At 37.1% G+C, this 23,900-nt stretch overlaps 1 protein-coding gene across 2 annotated transcripts; it reads left to right on the top strand.

Annotated features, from left to right (window-relative positions):
* Nucleotides 1–931: 931 nt before the first annotated feature.
* On the top strand, nucleotides 932–22,657 carry ca5a (carbonic anhydrase Va). 2 transcript variants are annotated; one of them, XM_059334783.1, is made up of 7 exons: nucleotides 932–1,359; nucleotides 4,909–5,106; nucleotides 6,581–6,699; nucleotides 11,438–11,533; nucleotides 11,746–11,808; nucleotides 15,250–15,408; nucleotides 19,035–22,657. In XM_059334783.1, exons 1-7 carry the CDS (start codon nucleotides 1,218–1,220, stop codon nucleotides 19,203–19,205), a joined length of 948 nt encoding a protein of 315 aa, XP_059190766.1. In that variant the 5' UTR covers nucleotides 932–1,217; the 3' UTR covers nucleotides 19,206–22,657. The 2 variants fall into 2 exon arrangements, with proteins under 2 accessions (XP_059190766.1, XP_059190767.1); XM_059334784.1 differs by lacking the exon at nucleotides 932–1,359 and adding an exon at nucleotides 4,554–4,762.
* The last annotated feature ends 1,243 nt before the right edge of the window (nucleotides 22,658–23,900 follow it).

Raw genomic sequence — 23,900 nt, 5'->3', positions numbered from 1 at the left:
TTTAAGTGAACATAAATACTGTATAACAGTCGTACCTTTTTTAAATCAAAGCTCCATAAATTGCACATTTAAATAAAAACATATCTTAAATTAAAAATAGCCTATGATATAAATTTGGCCAATCTTTTTCTGAAGCACTGCATATACTCAAGTACTGTCATTCAGTACAATTTAGAGGTACTTGTACTCTATATGCTACATTATAGTACTATATGCTATACTACTTTGTACTCATACTTTTTACAACTATATTCTATTATTTTGATTGAACTGCCCTCTAATCTACGACGTAGATCAGATTTGCTTCATTACAACAGCTGTAACATTTCCTTTTGTATTATCATTACATTGCTAATATATGAAAGAATGAATAAATGAATGCTTTATTTTGGTTAAAAAAATAATAATAAATACAACCATGTTTTTTACAAAAGAATCCATCAGACAGCAACAGAAAAAGGACTAGGCTGAAGCCTAGGCAAATGAAGGCAGTTCTTATTTAGCAAATCACTTGTTTTTGTAAAGGATAGAATTAGACTTGGATAATTTCTGTTTTATAAATTTTATGTGAGGCTAAAATAAAGGCTATGAATGCCTAAATATAATCTTTGCCGTTTTTTAATGGGCCCCTCTGATTAAACACTGCCCCCTCCTTGTCCCCCACAGTAAAACGGGTCTAGAACCGCCACTGATCATTGCAAAATGTGATTGTTTTCGTCTGTCACAGATGTATGAAGTCTGTCTGACCCATCATCATCCTCATCATCATCATCATCGCTAACGCCCCTCAGAGGAGGCCGCTAATTGGTCGGCGCTGTGACCCCCCTCTCCCCCGTCAGTCCTGCAGAGTCAACAGTGTTCAAACAGCGACCCCATCTTATCATTTATCGTGTGTCTACGCAGGCAGGGGCACTATTTAACCGGGTTAAAGTGACGCTATCGCTTCAGGAGGAACGTTGTTGTTTTTGCGGTCACATTTTGAATGTGTGCTAAACTAAAGCCTGCCCCCTCCTCCCCGCCTCCAGGCTCACGGTAAGAGGGCAGAGACAGAGCAGATCCAGCCGCCGATAGTTGTTTTGAACAGGCTCCTCGCGGAACTTTCTCTTTACCTCCAACTTTAAAAGGGGTTAAACAGGTTTTACTAACCACTAGCTTATCTAAAGCAGTGCCGCGAAAAGACGCTTGGTGTAGCCGCTCTGAACGTTAGCTTAACCACCATGGTGTCTCTGACATCCGCAATAAGACCCCTCGCTGCTCAGCTCCACCGACAGCTCGTCAGACGGGCCAGGAGTCACCGGATAACAGCCGTCAGGAGATGCAACCTCTCGGCGTGCTCCAGCAAATATGTCCTGTCTCAGAGTGAGTACTGTGTCCCAGCTGTGTGTCTGTTTATCGTGTCTCCACCGTGTCCACACTGCAGCTCATTGTCATTCAGCCTCAAAGGGAACATTTTAACGGCTAAAACATTTAAATGTCCCCTGTGTGTGTGTGTCAGCACGGCTGCGGGTTGGTTTTGGGTCCCTTTGAGGTTACCAGGCCTCTCATTATGGGTCACACAGTATTTGTTAATGTTCACTTTTGTTGTCGTCCGAAAACGTGCATGGAGAGCTTTGGAAAGCCCGGACTGGATTCCGTCATCACTGGATCTGGATCAAACACATTCAGTTTAGTGGGCTGTTTTTGAGACAGACCACCAGCTCCAGTTTTTCCACAGTGATATCACTATAGGGGCCATTGAGATTATTGGAGTCCTTTGACCTACATAGGCTATGTCAGGCTATGTCAGGTCACTGCATATGTACAGGTGTGTACATAATGTATACATCCATTCCACACAGACTGTGTCTTTAATCGCCTTTATTGTCTTCATCACATCTACAGTCAGGGAAAAAATGATTAGCCCACCCACAACATTGTAATTACTGCACTCTGTTTATCATTACTATTAGAACCTTTTACAGCAAAACCAAAGTGCAGTAACAACGTTTTTTTGCGGTCAAAGGTCAAATAAATCATCATGACTTTTGAGCATAAAAATGACATCATCAATACATGTAGAAATAAGTGTCATATCACTTATCTACATATAACTTGGCTGGCCAGTTAAAACAAGTTAAAGAACTTTAAAGCTGTTTTTCTCAGTTTGTAAGTAGTTTTTGTGTCACTCATGAAAAAATTATTAGACCACCCTTGTTTTCATCAATTTCTTGTTCATTTTAATGCCTGGTACAACTAAAGGTACATTTTGGACAAATATAATGATAACTAATATCATTATATTATGTAATATATATTATAATTTTTTTCCATGACTGTACACTGTTATATCCTTATTGCTGTCTGTTACATGTCTCCAGCAGACTGACATATGATAGGTGCAACATAAAATATTTAACATAAAATTTTATAGGGTAAACCTAAGGTGACCAGACGAGAAAAGAGCTCCAGTACATTACAGGTCATCAAATAATATCAGTCAAATGTAAAACTCACCACTGAATCTGTAATTCATGTAGGACATAACAGTGTCCATCTCTGGGCAATTTGATGTGTTATTAAGTCATATTATCAAAACTTGGTTAAGTCTCATTTTCTGGACAAACTGACAGAATTCCAGTTTCAGGACAACTGCTCACAGTTTGTGACCCTCCAGAATTTGGGACATGTGGTCATCAATAGATCAGAGCTTTCCAAAGTGGGAGGCTGTTAAAGGGGGTAGCTTAGTGACTGGAAGTGAAAAAATATTAAATTAGTTCAGAAGATCACACAGAATAGAGTTCTGACATACGATGATTTTGGGAATTTCTGTTTGTCTCACTTTCCAAAGTAAAAAAACTGGTAAATGTCTTAGTACAGTACTTGAGTAGGCTGAAGTTTTGTCAGACATCAATATTAGGCCATCTTTGCTGTATTAGTGAGTCGCTATAGGATTAATTAACATGTTCACAATCCCGAGTCATCCCCTTGAGCTTGATGTGCCTATGGAATAATCTAGACACACAAACCTGTCTGACGAGTCCCAACAGTTTCCTCACCACACCCAGAAACATCAGCCTCAGAGTTGACATGCCAAAGAAGTGGTTGAAAGTGGAAAAATAGGCCAGGGCAGTAGAGCTGTTATGTTCAACCATGACAATAAACAGAGTTCATATTTAACTTTAACAAGCTTGTATTCACTGTCTGCCCAAGGCTTTATGATAGAGCTTTTGGTTTTGCATTGAAGTGGTCAATTAAAAACGAGGTCAACCTACTGACCTTTGATCTGGCCTCATGCTAATTTTCTTTGTAAGGAGACATTCTGCTTTCCCCATCCCCCAGGTAAAAACTAGGGCCCACCAATATGGGGTTTTTGAGACTGATACCAATTTTAGAGGGTAAATTTATGGGCTGCAATATGTGCCACCAGAAACTGAATTTGAATTATTTATATCTGAATTTGAATTGCTTAACACGAATAATTGCATTAAAAAACTGAATTTGAATCACATAATTTGAATTTGAATTGTTCAATTCGAATCATTGCATTGAAAAACTGAATCTGAATAGTATTTTGGAATTTACTTTTTTTAGTTTGGAACTGAACATTCAGTTCTCACAATTCAAATTCAGTTAGCAAAATTCAATTTCAATTTTCTGCCACGAACATCCGGGTAGTTGAGGCAGAGCAATCGAGGGCAGAAAACTGAGACGCTCTGTGTATCTGTGCTCGATTGCTCTGCCTCAACTACCCGGATGTTCTTTCGCAGAAAATTTAGGGAAGTGATACAGTGCATAGTGAGGCATACTGGCATCATTTCAAACTTTACAACGTTTTAGTATCGATACTTTTTTGAGTATCGATACTTTTGGCAACCCTACATCTAACACATCATTATCTGATTGGTTACATCTGGTGATTATGTGACACTTTGAGTAGCACTAAAGAGTGACACAGTGACTTGCCACGAATCACAATAACTTCACAGCTGACAGTTTCTCAGTGAGTGAGCATGAGTGGCTTTGAAAGTAGTTATTGTGTGTCCATGCAATAAGAGTCAGGCAGCCAACTCCCCCAGGAGGAGCCGCTGAAATCTGATGAAGATGAAGGTCATCTCCCAGTCAGACCTGTTCAGCTTAGCTCACTGGAAACCTTAAGCCCCGTGCCGGATGAATGGAGAGGAAAACAAAAGACTGCGCTGCTTTTGTGCCCTTTGACAACAACACTTTTTTTCTCTAGATGTTGGTCATGAGGGGTGGAAAACCTTTTTTTTTAAATAATTAAGCTTTTCCAGTTTTTATAAGTAGAACATTTTATATGTGCAGTTAATGTTTTTTGGGTGGATTTCAAGGGTAAACGAAAAATAAGAAGGAAGGAGGGAAGGGAAGCCAGCGGAACTTGGGGTAATTATAAGTCAGGTTGGTTGACAGTGGTTGGCCTTAGCTGGGGGTTTGACCGGCCAGAGGTCCTGGTCTGATTCCCCCGCTGTGGAGGGGAGCTGGGGGCGTGCCAGGACATTCCGCGTGTCACTTTCTGTACAGCCAGCCCTCATATTTTGTAATTTCCTTTTAGGAAAAAAAAAGTAACAGGACTAGAAGGAAGTACAATTGCTCACTTGCTCCTTTTTCATTCAGTTCCTTGAAACGGCTGAAGGAAGAAGGATAGTGTGTGCCACCCTGGCACTTACACGTGTAGCTTTTGTATACATTTAATAAGGCAACTGATTTTTCTGTTTCAAAATGGACTGTCTTAAAATGCAGGAGGCAGCAGAATACAACATGAAAAGTAGGTGTCAGCATTTTCCAGTTTCCAGTTTGTTTTTTGTTTTTTCTTACATTTGCAGTGTAAATTCTGAGAGTTTGAGTTTCTCTTTGATTTACTTCCTCTCCTCCGTCTTCTTCTCCTCTCCTCTCCTCCCTTCCTTTCTCCAGTGCATCCCATGTGGCAGGGACCCCTCGCGGTACCAGGAGGGGCTTGTCAGTCTCCCATCGACATCGTTGTGCGAAAGAGCGTCTTCGATTCGGAGCTGAAGCCTCTGGTCACCAATTATGACCCTTACACCTGCCAACAGATCTGGAACAACGGTTACTCCTTTCTGGTGGAGTATGATGACACTACAGACAAGTCCAGTAAGTACTCTTTTATGTCTTTCTATATCTTTATGGTCAGAGAAAATCAAATTCTAACTCTAGTCTTTTCTTAATTGCCCTGGGGAAAGCTAAAAAATAAAAGAATGGTTTCATCCATGTAAGTTCCTCATTATTAACAACTAGACATGGAGCAAGTGAGTAGTTTCCCATGAAATCTGAGTGGATTTGAAGTTATTTCAGTGAGGGGAATGCATGTTTTCATCTACACAAGGAGATTATCCCCTTCAGTACACGTCCAGCCCTCTTCCTTAAAGAGCCCTCTGTCTGCTGGTAAATCCTGTAATCAATGCTACACTTAGAGCTGCTGATAAAAACCACAACAGTCATGGATCTGGTGACTGTCATGTGATTCGCGTGCCTCTCTTACTGCTACCACCTACTATATAGTCTGTTTTTAAAGTGTTGGTCATCTTGGTATAATTACTGGGCAACACCAAAATGAAACTACACAACAATATAACTTTACAAAGCCTCCAAATAAATTTCAAATGTTTTAAAGCTGTAAAAATGTACCACTTTATAGTCACATGCCCTCAGTCTTTGTATTATTTTGAGCTTAGTCTGTCAGTAAGAGAACAAAAACAGGTTTATTGCAGTTAACCCTTAATAGGGCACTCATTGAAATACTTGCAAATTCCAAATTTCAACCCTAGGGAATATTGGAGGAAATTACATAGAGCCAGAATGTGTAAAAAAAAACAAAAAACATACGGACCCGGGGGAGGGGGGTAATATTTTGAGAAAAAAGTTTACTAGATTAAAGTGCCAAATCTACGAGGAAAAAAATGTGCAGATTTATGAAATTTAAAGTGGTGAATCTGGAAGAAAAAGGTTGTTTTTTTCCCCCACTTTTTTCTCGGGAATCTGCAACTTTTTTCTCGCAGATTTGCCACTTTAAATCTCTTAAATCTGCGACTTTTTTCTTTTAGATTTAGAGTAAATTTGCAACTTTTTTTCTCGAAATATTACCCCCCCCCCCCAGAGATATCCACTGAAGTTACCAAATATAGTTCTTCGCCCGATAAAGGGTTAAGTGTTGAGACCAGTATTGAATTACCAATAAAATAAACAGAACGTACGGCACGTACAGATTCAGTTTTCAGATGGATGATTCTCACTCTAACAATATTATGCTGCCGTGTCATTTACTTATCTCTAAGTAGAGTTACCGGCATTGATAAAGGGTTATAAAGTGTCGTAATAAAAAGATAGTAATTAATGCATAGCTTTATAATGTTTCTTGGTTGTTTCTGGGTCAGTGTCACTGCCTGAAGAACCTGAACAAGATGTCCTCTGTGGTGTCATTTCCTCTTTCTGAAGGAGGAAACAAATACTAGACAGAGATGTAATCTGATTCTTTTGGAGGACAGACATGTCATTGTTTTAAAAGTATTGAGAAAGTCACAGTAATGATACACTGATCTTTATGTGCTTTTTTGCTTTCCTGGTGCAGCGCTGAAAGGAGGCCCCCTGCAAGACAAATACAGGTTGTGCCAGTTCCACTTTCACTGGGGTGAGAGCAACGCCTGGGGGTCAGAGCACACCGTGGACAGGAAGCTGTTCCCTGCAGAGGTACTGTGCTGTAACATGAAACTTAAATCATTCCTGCAGGGAAAATGGGATGCTGCATATTTCTGTATTATTGTCAGGAACATAAATGAGACAGGAAGAGGAATATCTCTGTTAGAGCCCAACAGATTTATCAGTCGGCAGATATTATCGGCTACTATCGGTCTATCAAAGCCAGCTTTGTGTTTATGCTGTCCAATATGTGCCATTATGAAGACTTTTTTAACACAATAAGTAAGTCAAGTCAAGTCAGATTTATTTATATAGCACATTTCATACAGCAGGCATATACTCAATGTGCTCAAAGTAAAAATCATACATGACAGAAATATACAATATACATACACTAAACATTGCATTAACATTATATATAAAACAGATAAAATAAACCATAAAATAATGTGACATACATAAAAACATATAAATACATATATAAAAATAATGCAGCAAATGTTGCTTAGAAACAGTGTTGGTTATCCATTTTTTATTCTTTTTTATAAAATAGTCAGCAATTGACTGAAACTGAACAGTAATGATGTTTATTTAGCAATTTATTTTATTCCTACTCATTTATTTTCTCAGTTATAGAATTGACTGACAATGTAATGCATTGACAAAATATCAGGTCTACAGGGATTGACTAGCTTTTGGAGCCAGCCCCAAGTGGCCAATCGAAGAATTGCTGTTTTTGACTCATGCGCATTTGCTTAATTTTAACCCCCCGAGGTTGCCACTTGGTATTACTATTAAAGAAAACCCACATATAATATATTTTAATATTTATTTTATAACAAGGCTGACTGATGGTGCAGCACAACATGTAACCGCAGTATTTTGGTATCCTTATTAGGGATGGGCATTTGGAAGAAACCTGCCAGCTGGAGCATCTATAATGTTAATGATTAATTAATCAGTTATTCGCTGCATGCATACATGGGCAAAATAAAATATATCTATACAGTACTATGTAAAAGCCTGTTTTGATAAGGGACACTTTTATTTTGAAAGGACGAAAAAAGATTTCCTGGTGATCGTAACACTAAAGTGAGATACAACTGTAAAGATAACGTCAAGGAGTTCAATGTTTTATGTTTTAGCCCCTGAAGAGGCATGTAGAACCTGATAATGTAATAAATTCCCCATAATGTAATAACCCCGATAATGTAATAAAAATCTGCACTTGAGTCCATTGAAAATGTAATAAAACCTGATAATGTAATAACTTCCCGATAATGTAATAAAGTGCATTTCCCAATAATGTAATACACTTTTTTTTTAACCAATAATGTAATAAAGTATAACATTAATGGGAGGTTATTACATTATCAGGTTAGCCTTCATTTCGCAAGTCCTGATAATGTAATAATTCCCCAATATTGTAATAACTTAACAGCAATACTGTGTAGGCAACTCTAGCTCAAGAGCTCTAGCGCTACCAACAGGTCAAAGTTGAATGTTTATTAACTTTTGATCCGTTCATCCGTTTTTCACAAACGAGGTATCCATGACACACGGATGCATTCAACAGCTTCTTGAAATCTAAAGGTGCTTGTTGTTTTACTTTATTACATTATTGGTAAAAATTGTTACATTATTGGGAAATGCACTTTATTACATTATTGGGAAGTTATTACATTATCAGGTTCTACAAGGCATGAGGTTAGTTTTCACAGTAATCTTCATATTTAAATGTGTTTTGTGTTTAAATAAGTTTTGGGTAAAATTAAACCTAGTAATTCATGCTAACAAGGTTTGATAATGTAAGGTAGTTCTGCTCAAATTGATACTATTCTATTTATCTGTGTTCTATAATTGTTATTGCAACTTTCAGTTTGCAAACTGTAGCTTTATCAACTTCATTCTCAGCTCATTGGCTGATTGACGTACGACCACAGAACTGAACACTCAGTGTGTTTCAGTTCAGTGATACTGATACACAGTCAGAGACAGTTAACCCATAAGAACCCAGGGTGACACCCGTGTAACAAACACTTTAAATCTTCTAGAATCTCCCATGTTCAGCTTTATGCTTCACCTTAACTCATTAAATCCCTAAGCGACGTATACTCAACACCCTGGTGTGGTGGTCATGTGACTTTGACAAGAAGTGACTTCTCCAAAATGTCTGTGTGACTGGAAACAAATGTGAAAAAGTAGCTCATTTCAGAAAGCTTATTTTTTGTTACGAGGTTTAAACCCATTTAACAATTCTAATCTGTTAATAGGATGTCCTGTATTACATTTAACTTGTTCTGACCATATTTCCTGAACAAATTAAAGTCACAATTTTGATATGTTATGGAGATTTTATTTATTATTGTATTATTATTTTGTTACTTAAAAACAAATCTGAAAAATAATTTGTTGTTGAACAGCACTATTAATGCCACAATTGTGATAAATATTGTGGAGATGCAAAGAAAAACACAAATTTGTGTTTCTGTCAGCAGAAAATTTGTCTATTTTTGTATTATTTTAAAATAAGAAATATAAGATAAATACCATAAACGCCCAATGTAAGGTATATGTCACATCACAGATCTTTGACATTTAGGGGTAGTATTTTAAAAAACCCCATCATAAATGTATTCTATGTGGTCCACTTGTTCTGTTGTATATCTCCCAAAATTTTCCTCTAAGGATAACTGGGTCTGGGTTCTTATGGGTTAAAATTTAAAAATTCACAGATTGATTAAAAATTTGATCATCAATTAATTATCCCCATCCCTAATCCTTACCTTTGTCTAACATGCTGTGATTTAAAGAAAACATGCCGTGCCAGGTTTTATCACAAGATAAAACAGACATCAAGGAGTTAATTTTTAGTTATAACTCAATTTCGACCAAAAATGTAGTTACTGCAGTTAGACTTTGTAGGACGGTATAGCTGGTGTCAGGCATGCTGCCAGGGTCTGTGATCCAGAGGCATGTCTCCATTTCTCTTTCTTTCTGTCATTAAAGCTAAATTCAAACACGGGCAGTGTATATTTGGAATTGAAAATGGTATCCTTGTCCCTCCTCACGTTTGACCATCTATTTCTATGTTGTTCCATTAATGTCAGCACACTTATGTAACAACAGGTTCCACTGACTCTTTGTGGGTGTGTGTGTCCTCTGCCAGGCCCTTGTTGGTTATGGTTGGAATGTGTTCATGTCATTGTTGTCACCACTCAGCAGTCTTTTGTGTGTGGTGTGGTGTGGTGTGTGTGTGTGTGTGTGTGTGTGTGGTTGTGTGGTTGTGTGTGTGTGTGTGTGTGTGGTTGTGTTGTGTGTGTGCGCAGAGTATCAAGTTACAGTCCTGACTGACAGCCCTGTGCTATATTTGTTGCTGTCAGTGACAATTTGCAAATGATTAAAGCTGTGGTTGGATCTAAACCTGTTAAACTCCATGTATTCATTCTGATCAGAGAAAATGACTTATTAATATTTTCAGCTGTTTTGTCAGCCGCAGAAAGTTTTGAATATGCACCAAATGTCTGCTTTTCATTTACACTTCTTCATTTAACGCGTATTAGATGAGTTAAGGCTTCAAAATAAAGCACCACAAAGCTTAAGTTTGTGTATGTAATGCCCCACAACTAATATACAGTCGTGGAAAAATTATTAGACCACCCTTTTTCTTCAATTTCTTGTTCATATTAATGCCTGGTGCAACTAAAGGTACATTTGTTTGAACAAATACAATGATTAAAAACAAAAATAGCTGATAAGAGTTTAATTTCAGAGGTGATATCTAGACATTTTCCATGGTTTTCTTGATAATAACCAAAATCATTTTTAAGAAAACCATGACAGTAAATGAAAGATGTATAGGTAACACAGTGGTAACTTACTATTTTTAATTTTTATATATATATATATATATATATACATATTTTTATTTTTTATTTTTATTTTTGGTGTATTACTTGTCTGTGTGCTGTGCTATTTGTTTATTTTCCCCCTTTTCTGTGGTTTGTTATGTGAGTGCTTTATGTGGGAAATAATTCCATTCCAAATTCCATATTAAACATACTTTTTAAAATTGAAAAAAAAACAACAAAAAAACCAACATATAAAATGTCTAGATATCAGCTCTTAAATTATAATCTTATGCGCTATTTTTGTTGTTATCATTATGTTTGTCCAAACAAATGTACCTTTAGTTGGACCAGACATTAAAATGAACAAATGCAATGAAGAACACAAGGCTGGTCTAATGTTTTTTTCATGACTGTACGTGTTTCAACAATTTTGCACTCAGGTTGTCAAATTTTTTAATACTTTTTCAATGCCACATGTTTAAAATGATACAATATCAGAAATACTGAAGCTCTAAAGAAACAGATCTACAATCAGATTTTTACCCCAAAGAAACTCAACTCCGTATGTATTCAGTGGCTTTTAGACCCACGCTATGTGCAGGTTGTTAATTAAAGACGTTGTACTAGTATTGTATCAAAATTTAAAATTCTTGTTAAAAAAAAAAGTAAAAATGAATTTTTTTCTTAGTTTACATCACATTCTATGTTGTGTACACTTAGAAATAGTCAGGCAAAAGAATAAACTTGTTTGAAAAGAAAAATGAAGGCAAGAAGGAATTAGTGGGTCATTTGAAGGGCAGAATTAGTGGGCCGGGGATCATGACAGAAGGGGTTAAAAAGATCAAGGTTAGGGTTTACAGTCTCTCTCACACACACACACACACACACACACACACACACAGTCTCATAATGTGTTTGTTCACTGTGTATGTTTTCAGCTCCACTTGGTCCACTGGAACTCTGACAAGTACAGTTTGTTTGAGGAGGCAGTGATGGAGGAGAACGGATTGGCTGTTATCGGAGTCTTTCTCAAGGTACAGCAAACACTAGTGCACTGCACACACACACTTTAAATCCTTTCCATAATGCAGAAGAAACACTGATTGCTGTATTACCTTGTTGACACTGTACACATGGACATGTACAGTCTGTTGACCTGTTTCTGTGAGGCAGTGCTGGATGGTATGTGTTGTATATGCAGATTAAACTGTGAGTCCCGATTAATGTCTAATCTGTATGTGTGTAGGTGGGAAAGAGGCACGAGGGGCTGCAGAAACTGGTAGATGCTCTGCCTGCTATCAGACACAAGGTTGGTCAACACACACACACACAGACACACACACATCCTTGTACTGCTATCTTTGTGAGGGCCCTCATTGGAATAGTGAATTCCCTAGCCCCTTAACCTAACCTTCACCATCACAACTAAATGCCCAACCCTAACCCTAACATAAGCCTAATTGTAACCTTATACCTAAAACAAAGACTGAACTCTAAAACAAGCCAGAGGACCGGCCGAAATGTCGTCACTTCACAAAAAAGTCCTCACTTTGTTGGTTAAAAACGTGTTCCGGTCCTCACTATGTAGAATGTACAACAACACACACACACACACACACACACACACACACACACCCCTTTTGTTTTCTTACAGATGACCTGCGACCTGCTGATCCCTAAAATGTACACAATAATAAACTGACGCCCTCTAGTGGTTCAGTAGAGAAACTACAGGACTGGTGTGTTACACCTGTCCACCAACTTAATCCTAAATCATTATCAAACAAAATCCAATTTCCATAACTACGATGAGACAAATTAGATCAACCATGGATTAAAAAACATGACATGTTTGAGATGTAAATCTTGCATGCTACACAGCGTCCCAGCTCAGTAGTGGGAAGGAAAGTGCTAAAGATATATTACATACATTATTGTACATTTATTACTGAATAATTTTCCTATTTAGGATTGACACATCTTAATACAAGTACTGTACCTAAGTACAATTTCAAGATACTTGTACTTTACTTGAGTATTTCCACATTTGTAACTTTGTACTTCTACTTCACTACATTTTAAAGACAAATATTGTACTTCTTACACCACTACAATTAGCTGACAGCTTTAGTTACTTTTCAGTCTGAGATTCAACATAACAACATGATACATTTAAAGTGATTACTCATGTTTATAAATTAAACCACATGACAGTATATTAAATAGTTAAACTGAGCACTACATTGACAGCAGTAAAATACTGCTTACATAAATGTAACAATAATAATAATCTAATAATATATTTAGTAGAGGTGGGAATCACCAGAGGCCCCACGATACGATTTTATCGCGATACTTGAGTCACGATACGATATTATTGTGATTTTAAGCATTTCGCGATATGGTGAGTATTGCGATACAATATATTGCGATTTTACTGTTTAAAATTACTTATTTAACTGCATTTTGTGTCCACAAAATTAAATTAAAGCAATAATTGTTTTGTCAAATAAGACAGTCTTTTTATTTCTCCACAATGAGAGTCAAACCCACAGACTGACCAACAAAGTATTCAGTCAAACTGAACTGAACTGATATCAAACATGCAGTGCAACGTTTGCTCCGGTGTGACTTTCATGTTCTGCTCGAGTCTAAAGAACGTGAGACAGACGCTTCCAGTCATCTGTCACACAATGAGCCGTTATAGTCACATATGAATCTGCTGCCCGCGACGTCCACGCAACACAAGTTATCGCAAGTATATCTGCTGTTCCCAAACTTATCCTCAACTTCAAGCTTTACTGCTGTGTATAGCTTTGATACGGCTGTGTCCGTGAAATAACGTTGCGACGGAGTCACATACCTGGTTCCAGTGTCTTTACCATGTAGCTAGAACCATCGTTTCCACAACGTTGTATGGCCTCAAGTCTTTGCACATGAAGCAAGCAATGGATTGTGTTATTTCCTTTGCGCGTTCTGAATTGAGAGGCAGTTTTGTCGGCTGGTTTCTCGGTAGCGCTGATGTAGCGTTAGCTTTGGCGTCATCAGTTAATGAGATCTCGGGATGGTGCCGAGTTAGATGAGCCTGCAAGTCCGTTGTATTCCCCGAGTATTTTATTTTCATGCGGCACTCCTTGCAAACTCCATGTGTCATTTCTATCTCATTCGTCCCTTCCTTGTCAAAAAAAAATCCCAAATAAATCCACACGCTTGACATTAACGCGGACGGGGCTCTCCTTATTTATTATCTCCGGTGCCGCCATCTTTGTTGTAGCAACTTCTTCTGTCACGCTGACCATCACCTCTACTGACCTCACCAGAATAATACTCAACAGCACCATCTAGTGGATCAAAAAAGCAATTGATTTCATTTTAAGTACCAAAGAATTCACTTCATTTTTTCCATTAATTATGACAAAAAAAGTATCGATACTTGGCGGCCATGAATCGATATTATATCGCCACGCAAAATGTCACGATACTATGCTGTATCGATTTTTCCCCCCACCTCTAATATTTAGAATATATAAAACAATCTGAGTGGGTCCATTCTGCATAACGAGTACTTTTACTTTTGATACTTTAAGAACATTTTGACCCTGATACTTTTGTCCTTTTACTTCAGTAAAAAAGTAAAAGTACAAAAAAAAACAGTAGTTGAATGCAGGGCTTTTACTTCTAGTGGAGTAATTTCACAGTGTGGTATTAGTACTTTTTACTAAAGTTAGAGATCTGGATACTTCTTTCACCACTGGTAGTTACTAATAGAGCTCGACTGATTTATTGGTTGACCATTGGCTGATATTGGCATATCACATCCATTATGCACTTGAATAAAAACATTTTTTCTACAGTATTTAGTACAGAAAACAATGCTTTGGCTGATTTTGAAATAGTGTGTGAATAATGTAATTTGTATTTATTCTTTATTTAAATGGTTAGCTGATACTGAAAATGCACTGCTGGTGTTCATTTATATATATTATCCATATTTTTTACTCTATTCACTCATTTCATTTGGTCGACTATGTAATGTTTTGTGTCAAAAATATAAAGTAAACGTAAATAGTCATGCTTTAGTTACTAATAGAGGTTATATGAAAATAATCTTTATTATTTATTGTGACTTTTTTTAATCTGGCACCCAACAAATACCCCATTACAAAAAAACTTAAACTAATAAAAACTAAACTAAAACTAAGCATTTTCCAAAAAAAAAGAAAAAAATTAAAACTAGCAAACTCACTCTAAAAACTCATTAAAACTAACTGAATTTGAAAACAAAAATTGACAACAAAATTAAAAACTAAAACTAATGAAAAATCCAAAACTATTGTAACCTTGGTTAGTGGTTGTACATGCTAAGGTGATTGACTGAATGTCAATGTTTGCCTTTCTTCCACATCACTGCTACTACACTGCTTATCTCTAATAATGTCTGATAGTGCTTGTGTTTGTCCAATAAGAGGAAGTGCCACAGTTGTGTAATGTGTATATGACATATTTTATATTGGATAATGATTAGATAACGATGGTTGTAGTATTAAGATAATATACTCTCACAAAATTCTTGTATTAGTCGGTGTAATTATATTTTTCACGTTTTAGAAAATGTTTTATTATAAATAAATAATTGTATGATGTTTAAAATATATGAACTTGTGTAAACTGCAGAAAATGTAGGCGCTGGTCTTGTTTACCTTTTATTCGTAACATAAAATAATAAAACATGCTGTGTGTGTGTGTGTAGGACAGTGTGGTGGAGTTTAACAGGTTCGACCCGGCCTGTCTGTTACCCACCAACACTGACGACTACTGGACCTACCACGGCTCTCTGACCACCCCCCCCCTCACAGAGTCTGTGTCCTGGATCGTTATGAAGCAGCATATAGAAGTCAGCCATGACCAGGTAAGTGAGTGTGTGTGTGTGTGTGTGTGTGTGTGTGTGTGTGTGTGTGTGTGTGTGTGTGTGTGTGTGTGTGTGTGTTGAAAATTATATTTATTGGGTTTTTATAATTAACATGACACATACATTAATGAGGGTTTACACAGGGTTTATTCTACTAATTCTACTATTACTATACTGTACTATAGTATATATACTGTACTATAGTATATATATATATATATATATATATATATATATATATACTAAAATCTGTACTATACTATACTATACTATACTATATTGTACTATACTATACTATACAGCGGTAGTTCCCAACTTTGCTTGGACCCTACTACTGTCTTCTGTTTTCTTCCCCCATAATACAAGGACATTAAATTATCGAGAATGTAAACATTAAACATTAAGTTAACATTTTTCCTTGTTTACCTCCATACAAAAGAATGATACTGATTCAGGGTCAGGATTATGATATATCAGCATCTACAGTCATGGGAAAAATGATAGGACCACTCTTGTTTTCTCCTTGCTTTCTTGTTCCTTTAACAATTAACAACTAAAGCTATTTTTGTTGTTATCATTATATTTGTCCAAACAAATGTACATTTAGTTGTACCAGGCATTAAAATGAACAAGGAATTGAAAAAACAATGGTCTAATAATTTTTCCATGACTGTATATAGATGAAGTTTATCACTAGTGTACAAAATACACTCATAGAAATAATTCAAGGACATTAATAAAATATTTATCTTATCAAGAGAAACTTCTTATCAACAAGTAAACATTAAACTCAATATTAACACACATATGTGACCTCCTTACAGAGATTCAGAGGTCACAGACGTGTGGGCTGCAAAATAATAATTTAAAATGCAGACCAAAATATGTTACTAGGTGGGTTTATACAGATTTTTGATTATTCCATTACATGTGTTATGATTATATTTTTTTAGATTTAACATACACTAATATTATTTTGATAACATAACTCAAAGCAGACAAAAGTTTGCATATGCATGTGTTTATGTAGAAGGTATAGAAAGTGCTACGGTGTGGTTACAGTCATTGCCCAGCTGCAATGACAGCGCAGAGAACAGTCTTTTTCAACAGGGGAACTTCAAGCTAGAGTTTGTAACTTCTATTAACCCTCTGGAGTCATCAAAAGCTTCAAAGCATGACTTCTTCATCACATCCAGACTAGAAAACAAAGCAGTGTGGAGCCCTACTGTAAATTTACCTCTAAAGTTCTGGCTGTAAACTCCATGAGGACATTTTCAGTTTGATGATGATATACCAAGTAAAACTGGAGACAAGCTCAAATATATTTAGTATGAAATGATAGAACTGGATGTAACCCTTTTATATGTTATATTTGACACCTTTGTTCACATTTGCAAAAAAAAGATTCAAAATCACATTTTATGTTGGACTGAAGGACCAAAAAAGACACAAAATGACAAAAAATACACAAAAATACACAAAATGACCAAAAAGGACACAAAAATACACAGAAAAAACGAAAAATAAGTATGAACCTTGAAAGTATGAACTTGAAAAGGAGTTTATGTCCCCTTTACTATTGAGCTACATCCTTAATATTATTGGTTTAGTTGATCTTAAAGGTTTTTTTTATATCAATAATAGATAAAGTGACTATGTGTAATGTGAAAAATCTGGTAGCTGTCTGTAGCTCTGTGGGATTTCAGCCTTTTTTAAGCTCATTGTCTTAACATTTACATTTACATTAAGTCATTTATCAGACGCTTTTATTCAAAGCAACTTACAGAAAAGGGGGAAACAATCAAGCTATAGTGTGATAATAGCCATTAGTGCAGCAATAAGTGCTCGTGACAATACTTTAAGGAGTAGAATTGTTGTTATTTGTCTCTGATCAACCTCTCCAGACACAGGAGGGAGCTGCGTTCAGCTTATACGCTCTGATAAACCCTCTACACACCAAACAGCAGATGGACTTAGTGGAGCTAAAATAGACAACCATTTGCTAACACATTCACCATAACATACCATCATTTAGAGCAGCTATTCTCAACCTTGGGGTCGGGACCCCAGTTGGGGTCGCGAGATGATTTTTCGGGGGTCGCCAAATTATTTTGGAAGCCAGCTCTGTCTCCACTGTGTGAAAGTATTCATGTGTTTTAGTCTTTTTGTGTCTTTTTTGGTAATTTTGTCCCTTTTTTTGGTAATTTTGTGTCTTTTTTGGTCAATTTGTGTCCTTTTTTTGGTCATTTTGTGTCTTTTTTTTTTGTCATTTTGTGTCTTTTTGTGGTCATTTTGTTTCTTTTTTGGGTGATCTGAATTGTGCGTGTGAGATTATCTTCAGTGAGCGGGGGTCGCAGACAACATGCATGTTAAATTGGGGGTCACGACTCAAAAAGGTTGAGAACTATTGATTTAGAGGATTATATCAGATGTTGTTCTGCTGCCCCCAAGTGGCCAAAGAAATCACTTCATGCAGTTTTAACCCTCTGGAGTCTCCAAAAGCACCAAATCATGACTTGTTGACTCCATCCATACTAGAAAACAAAGCAGCGTGGAGCCCTACTGTAAATTTACCTCTAAAGTTCTGGCTGTAAACTCCATGAGGCCAGTTTCAGTTTGATGATGATATACCAAGTAAAACTGGAGACAAGCTCAAATATATTTAGTATAAAATGATAGAACTGGATGTAACCCTCTTATATGTTATATTTGCAACCTTTGTTCACATTTGCAACATTTAAAATTCTTTATTGAGCATGATAGTGTTTAGAAAGTCAAAAAAAAGATTAAAAATCACATTTTATTTTGGACTAAAAATGACACAAAATGCCCCAAAAAAGACACAAAATGACTAAAAAAGACAAAATTACTTAAAAAAAGACACAAAATGACTAAAAAAGACACAAAATAACAAAAAAAGACACAAAATTACTAAAAGACACAAAATGACCAAAAACACACAGAAGAAGACACAAAATTACCAAATAATAACTAAAAAAGATGCAAAATGACAAAAAAAAGACACAAAATGACCAAAAAAAAGACACAAAATAACTAAAAAAAGACACAAAATGACTTACAAAGACACAAAATGACCAAAATTGATAGGCTAAACACACAAGACACAAATAAAATAGAGTCCCACTAGAATAAAAACCAGAGTTGGATGACAGGATCACACATAATCACAAGATCACATTTATGTTGGTTTTTCTTTGTTTCTTTTTGGTTCAAATTGTTGATCCAGTAAGTCAGAATAAAAAATCTATTATTATTAGGTCATATAGGTGAAGTTGTGCTGAAAAAAATATACCAACATGGCATTTAAACATTGTTTAAGTGGTGTATACAGGCAGGATGAAAAGGATTCAGAAATGGACAAAATAGCCCAAAACTCCATAGAGTTAAGCTGAGCTGGACTTGAGACCAGCCACAAGGGGGCTCCTTTTGCCTGTTATAGTACAGTCCTTTTCAGTACCCTGTGTCAAACTATTTGAACAATTCAGAAAGCTGAACCAACCTGCATGGCAACTTCTTTTACCTCAAGGACTGCAGCCTTTATTATTACTGTCAGTTTAAGACTTAGCATCCCTTTTCCTGACTGTCTCTTCTGCCCTGGCCTTTAGCTGGCGGTCTTCCGGAGCCTTCTTTTCACCTCGGCTGAGGAGGAAGTACAGAAGAGCATGGTGAATAACTTCCGTGTGCAGCAGTCTCTCTGCGGCCGCACCGTCCGCTCTTCCTTCTCTCCGTTCCTTCAGGAGATGCCGTCAGCTGAAGGCGACCAGCACACACACTGACCTGCTGGAGCCACAACACACAGTAACACACAGCATGACCACCGCTACACACAGTGACCGTACCACAACTGTCCAGACCCCCTCACTTACTGCAGATCTGCAATTAAAACAAACTGTATTTATTTTAACAAAAAGTTAACCATTTTACAAGGAGGATGTAGGGATTCTTCTGGTTCTGGGTAATTGAGTCATTTTAAGAGTTTTATTTCAGATTTTGGTTTGAGTGTTGCTGGCGATTAACCAATAAGGGATGGGTGCTGTGGGGAAAATCTGTAGTTTTACTGACTTTATTCATTGTATTTATTGTACATTTTACAGTTCATGTAGGTACTTTACATGGAGTGTGTAGCTGCAGCTCAGTGTAGAGGAGAGCTGAACTGAGGTAGTAAGTGAACAACACTGTGTGCTGGCCACAGTCAGTATTACTGCTCTGACTTCTTAACGGTGATGGGGATGTTTTTATCCATATAAGGAGGCTGCAGCTGCTGCTAGTTTACAGCAGAAAGCACAGGAGATTTGAACAGACTGGAGTGTGTCTCTCCACAACAATACATGATATATCTTCAATCATCAAGGGCTTTTTAAAAAAATACTGCATGGTGGATTGTTGGGTTTATCATTGATTTTTATTTTCATCAATGCATTAATACGATGATTAGAATGTATATTTTCCTAATCTGTCACAAAGAGATTATACTGTATTCTAGGCAAGGGGGGGGAATGATTCTCCAATCGCAAACCCCAGCTCAGACCCTGAGCCATGGTTTGGTCCATATCTTTTTATTTTATTTTATTTTTGGCAAATGAGGGAGGGGGAGTTATTAAGGCAACTACAAGACACTTTAACAACACTAAAGAACCCCCAATCTCAGGCAGATTCATTTTGGATTAGCCTTTATCATCAGGAATAACCCAATACTTCCAAACGGGGACAGAGGCTTTTTACTTTTAATAGTCCTGCGTGTCGTTCCTCAGGTCATCTGCCTGTTACACCTACAGTCATGGAAAATATTTTAGACCACCTTGTTTTCTTCAGTTTCTTGTTAGTTTTAATGCCTGGTACAACTACAGGTACACTTGTTTGGACAAATATAATGATAATATAATGACACAAAATTGCTCAAAAGAGTTTAATTTAAGAGCTGATATCTAGACATTTCCATCGTTTTCTTGATAATGATTTTGGTTATTATAAAAATAACCATGAAAAATGTCTAGATATCAGCTCTTAGTACAGGAGGAACAATGGGGAGTAAAGTACTTTTTTTTTTAACAGTTTATATAGAAGCACATTTGAAGGTTTTTAGACTTCTGTTTGCTATTTTATAGCATTTCAGGTTTGCTTCCAAGTTTAAATGGAAAAAAAGGAAAATGACAATGTATCACACTGCATAGCAAAGCACTCCCACTTCATTTCTACAACCTTGACCACAAAAGAAGTTGGAAGAGTGTAAAATATAAATTAAACAGAATGTGAGTGTGTATCCTTTGTGATATATTCAACTTAAAACTGCACAAAGACAATGTATATAATGTTTTACCTCACCATCTTTATGGATGTTTGTAAATATATGCTTATTCTGAATTTGATATCGGCAAAGCATTTAAAAAAAGCTGGGACAGGGTCAATAAAAGACAGAGAAAGCTGCAGAATGCTCAAAACACATGTTGATGAAACATTCCACAGGTAAACAGGTTCATTGGTAACAGGTGAGAGAATCACTATTGGGTATAAAAGAGACATTCCCAAAAGGCTCAGTTGTTCACAAGCAAGGATGGAGCAGGTTCACCACTGTGAAACCACAATTTAATTTAAGAACTGATATCTAGACATTTCCCATGGTTTTCTTGATAATGATTTTGTTTCTTACCAATAAACCATGTTAAATGTCTAGATATCAGCTCTTAAATTAAACTCTTCTCAGCTAGTCTTGTTGTTATCATTATATTTGTCCAAACAAATGTAGCTTTAGTTGTACCAGGCATTAAAATGAACAAGAAACTGAAGAAAACAATGGTCTAATATTTTTTGTCCATGACTGTATAGAGACTAACCTCTGGTGGTGGGTGCAGTTGTGTCGATATACAGACTGAAGGAGCAGCGTCTGTATTCCTAAATAATATCCTATCATTCCTATAATATCTTGGTATACTGTGATACCGCCCAAGCCTAGTCACACATTACATATACGGCAGCTGATGATGGGATATAAACAATAACAAAGATGGTGCATTTAATCTCCGTCCACAGATAATATGGATGGAGTGTGTTCAATACTCCTTTTACAGAGGCTTTCTTGAAAAGTAAAGAGCTTGGGATTACAACCATCTGAGAACCATGTCTCTGTTTCAGAACTGTTACACACCTTCTATATACACCATCCGAGCATTCATGAATCATTGTTTCTTGACAGTATGTGTCAAACATCCTTCACATACAGTAGAGTTTCAAAGCAGCTCTACTGAGCCTTGGCTCTTCTACTTTCCTCTTAAACACATTTAAGGCGGGAAAGCATTATCTCATTTCTACCATTAAAACCGGGGGCGCTGTTGTGTTATTCTACCATTAAAGCCGGGAAAGCGGATACGTCGTTTTGTAGTATTTGTAGTTTTTTCCACCTATTTTCGGTCTCTTGGTCAATGAAATGCATCAGAATACATGTGGGAGTGTCGCAATGCAACATGGGAACTTATAAATCATGGCGGAAGAAAATCGCCCAGAGGTTTTACAGGTTTTTAGGGCTAAATGGGATAATAGATGGTACTAATATGCACACAGGGTAGGTTTCTGTAGCACACTCATTTTAAGAATATTGTGATTGATGGAAGCAGTTCTCGTTAGGAGCACTATACCCACAGTGCCTTAAATATTCTCTGTGTGACTCACTGCTATTGGCACAGCCGTGATACAGGTCGCAGCGCATGTTCAGGCACGAAAAGTATCTCCGAGCCACGACTGTTGCAAAAAGCTGTGGCTGCCCGTAGTAACAGCCAAGGCTCAGCTGACGTTTACTATTTCCCTCACCTGATTCATCAGCAGAGCTTCCACAACATACCGAGTCAACTTCTAAACCATGTGTGGAGGGAACTGATGTCTTCATTAGTCTGTTTGTGTGTTAATGTTGATCAAAATAACACTATAAGACATCAACTTTTACTGTTTTGGTTTGGGAAAGTGCTTCAAGAGTTCCAAATACTGTTAACAAACAGCAGCCTCGTGTGTCATGTCGCCTGTCTAGTAATGTCTAAAAATATGTTTGGCTTTCACTATAGAGAGCTGAAGTCATGGGGTCATGAAAATTAAGTCTGTTTACTTTCCACATTCAAAGTCAAATTGGCATCCACCACAGCAGCTGCTTTCAGGAATCAAGGCCTGTGTAATTGTATTAAGGTTAAATGTCTTCCTTTAGCACAGCAAATAAACAACAACATGCAAGTAAGTTTCTTCCACTTCTTAATTATGTGTGAGCTGAGGGCTTATGGGAAATGGTTTCCGTTAAAGGCCCCTACTATAGGAAGCCCCTGTTCTGAAGTTGGGTTTAACAGTTCGTCAAAGTTTGGAAGAAGCTGATAAACAGTTACGTTTTCAAGATGAGGAATATGCTTGAATTTGAATTGACTCCAGAGCAGACCAGAGCTAGATAGATGACAGGGTGACAAAAGGCAAAAGGAATTTGTAAAAAGAAATTCAAAGTGATGATATAGGCTTCGGTTTTGGCTTGGGTGCCTTGACAATGTTTGAAAACGGCTTGAATTTTCCACTTTAAAAGCTGTAAGGCCTGTTTTTAGTTCAGAGCGTAGTTCCAAATGTCAGTGGGGCTTTGGCTGAGGATTTCTTACTCCTGGAGCAGATGTTCACCTTTCATTCAGCTACTTAACATACGCTCGTTGTACCATATCCAGAGCTTCCTAAGGTAAATGAAGCGCTCCTCTGTGTGTTTTCACTTAATCCAACACCGCTGCAACCACTGTTACATGATGCAATCTTGCACCATATAAAAAGTCTGGCAGTCCTCTTGCTTTGGCTCACGTCCAGTAGCTGTGGCATGGTTGGTGATTCTTACTATGCAGCACAGTTAGAAAGAGAATGGGAGGTTTGAGGATTAGACACGGAAGAGATAAAAAAGTTACACTGCAAAAAATGTGTCTAAAAACAAGATGAAAACACTAAATCTGAGGGAAATGATCTTGCTGCATGGACAGATAATTTCACTTGACAATATTTCTTAAATGAAGATTATAAAATCTAGAAATAAGCATGTTGAACGCTTAAAATAAGAAATTGTTAAAGTTTCCTCTGTGGACATACAGTGGAGTTGAGGCAGGGGTGAGAGGTCACGGCTGTCTATATAATCCCAGAGGAACAATGCAACTGTCCAAAGAGGCCCTCCACCTCTTTAGAATAACCGTTCCTCTCCCTCTGCACAGACGCTCACATCAAGCATACACGCCCTGCTCCGCCTCCCCTGTGGAGTCCCAGCACGTAGCCACACACTCAATAGACTTACTGGATGTCTTTTGAAAGGATTTGACATTATGCCATGTGCTCTGAGTGATGTTAATTCATGTAGAAGGCTGTATTGCAAAAAAGATGAGTCTAAAAACAAGATAAAACACTAAATCTGAGGGAAATGATCTTGCTGCATAGACAGATAATTTCACTTGACAAGATTTCTTAAATTAAGATTGTTAAAT

This window comes from Centropristis striata, chromosome 6, assembly GCF_030273125.1.
Source record: "Centropristis striata isolate RG_2023a ecotype Rhode Island chromosome 6, C.striata_1.0, whole genome shotgun sequence".
In the NCBI taxonomy this organism is placed as follows: domain Eukaryota; kingdom Metazoa; phylum Chordata; class Actinopteri; order Perciformes; family Serranidae; genus Centropristis; species Centropristis striata.
This window is presented reverse-complemented; position numbering and strand designations above follow the sequence as displayed.

Bases quoted from the DNA above. Each gene is read 5' to 3' on its own strand.
- ca5a (XM_059334783.1), top strand. From the start codon at position 1,218: ATGGTGTCTCTGACATCCGCAATAAGACCCCTCGCTGCTCAGCTCCAC. The intron at 5,107-6,580 runs GTAAGTACTCTT...TTCCTGGTGCAG, and splicing joins TGACACTACAGACAAGTCCA to CGCTGAAAGGAGGCCCCCTG. The intron at 6,700-11,437 runs GTACTGTGCTGT...GTATGTTTTCAG, and splicing joins GGAAGCTGTTCCCTGCAGAG to CTCCACTTGGTCCACTGGAA.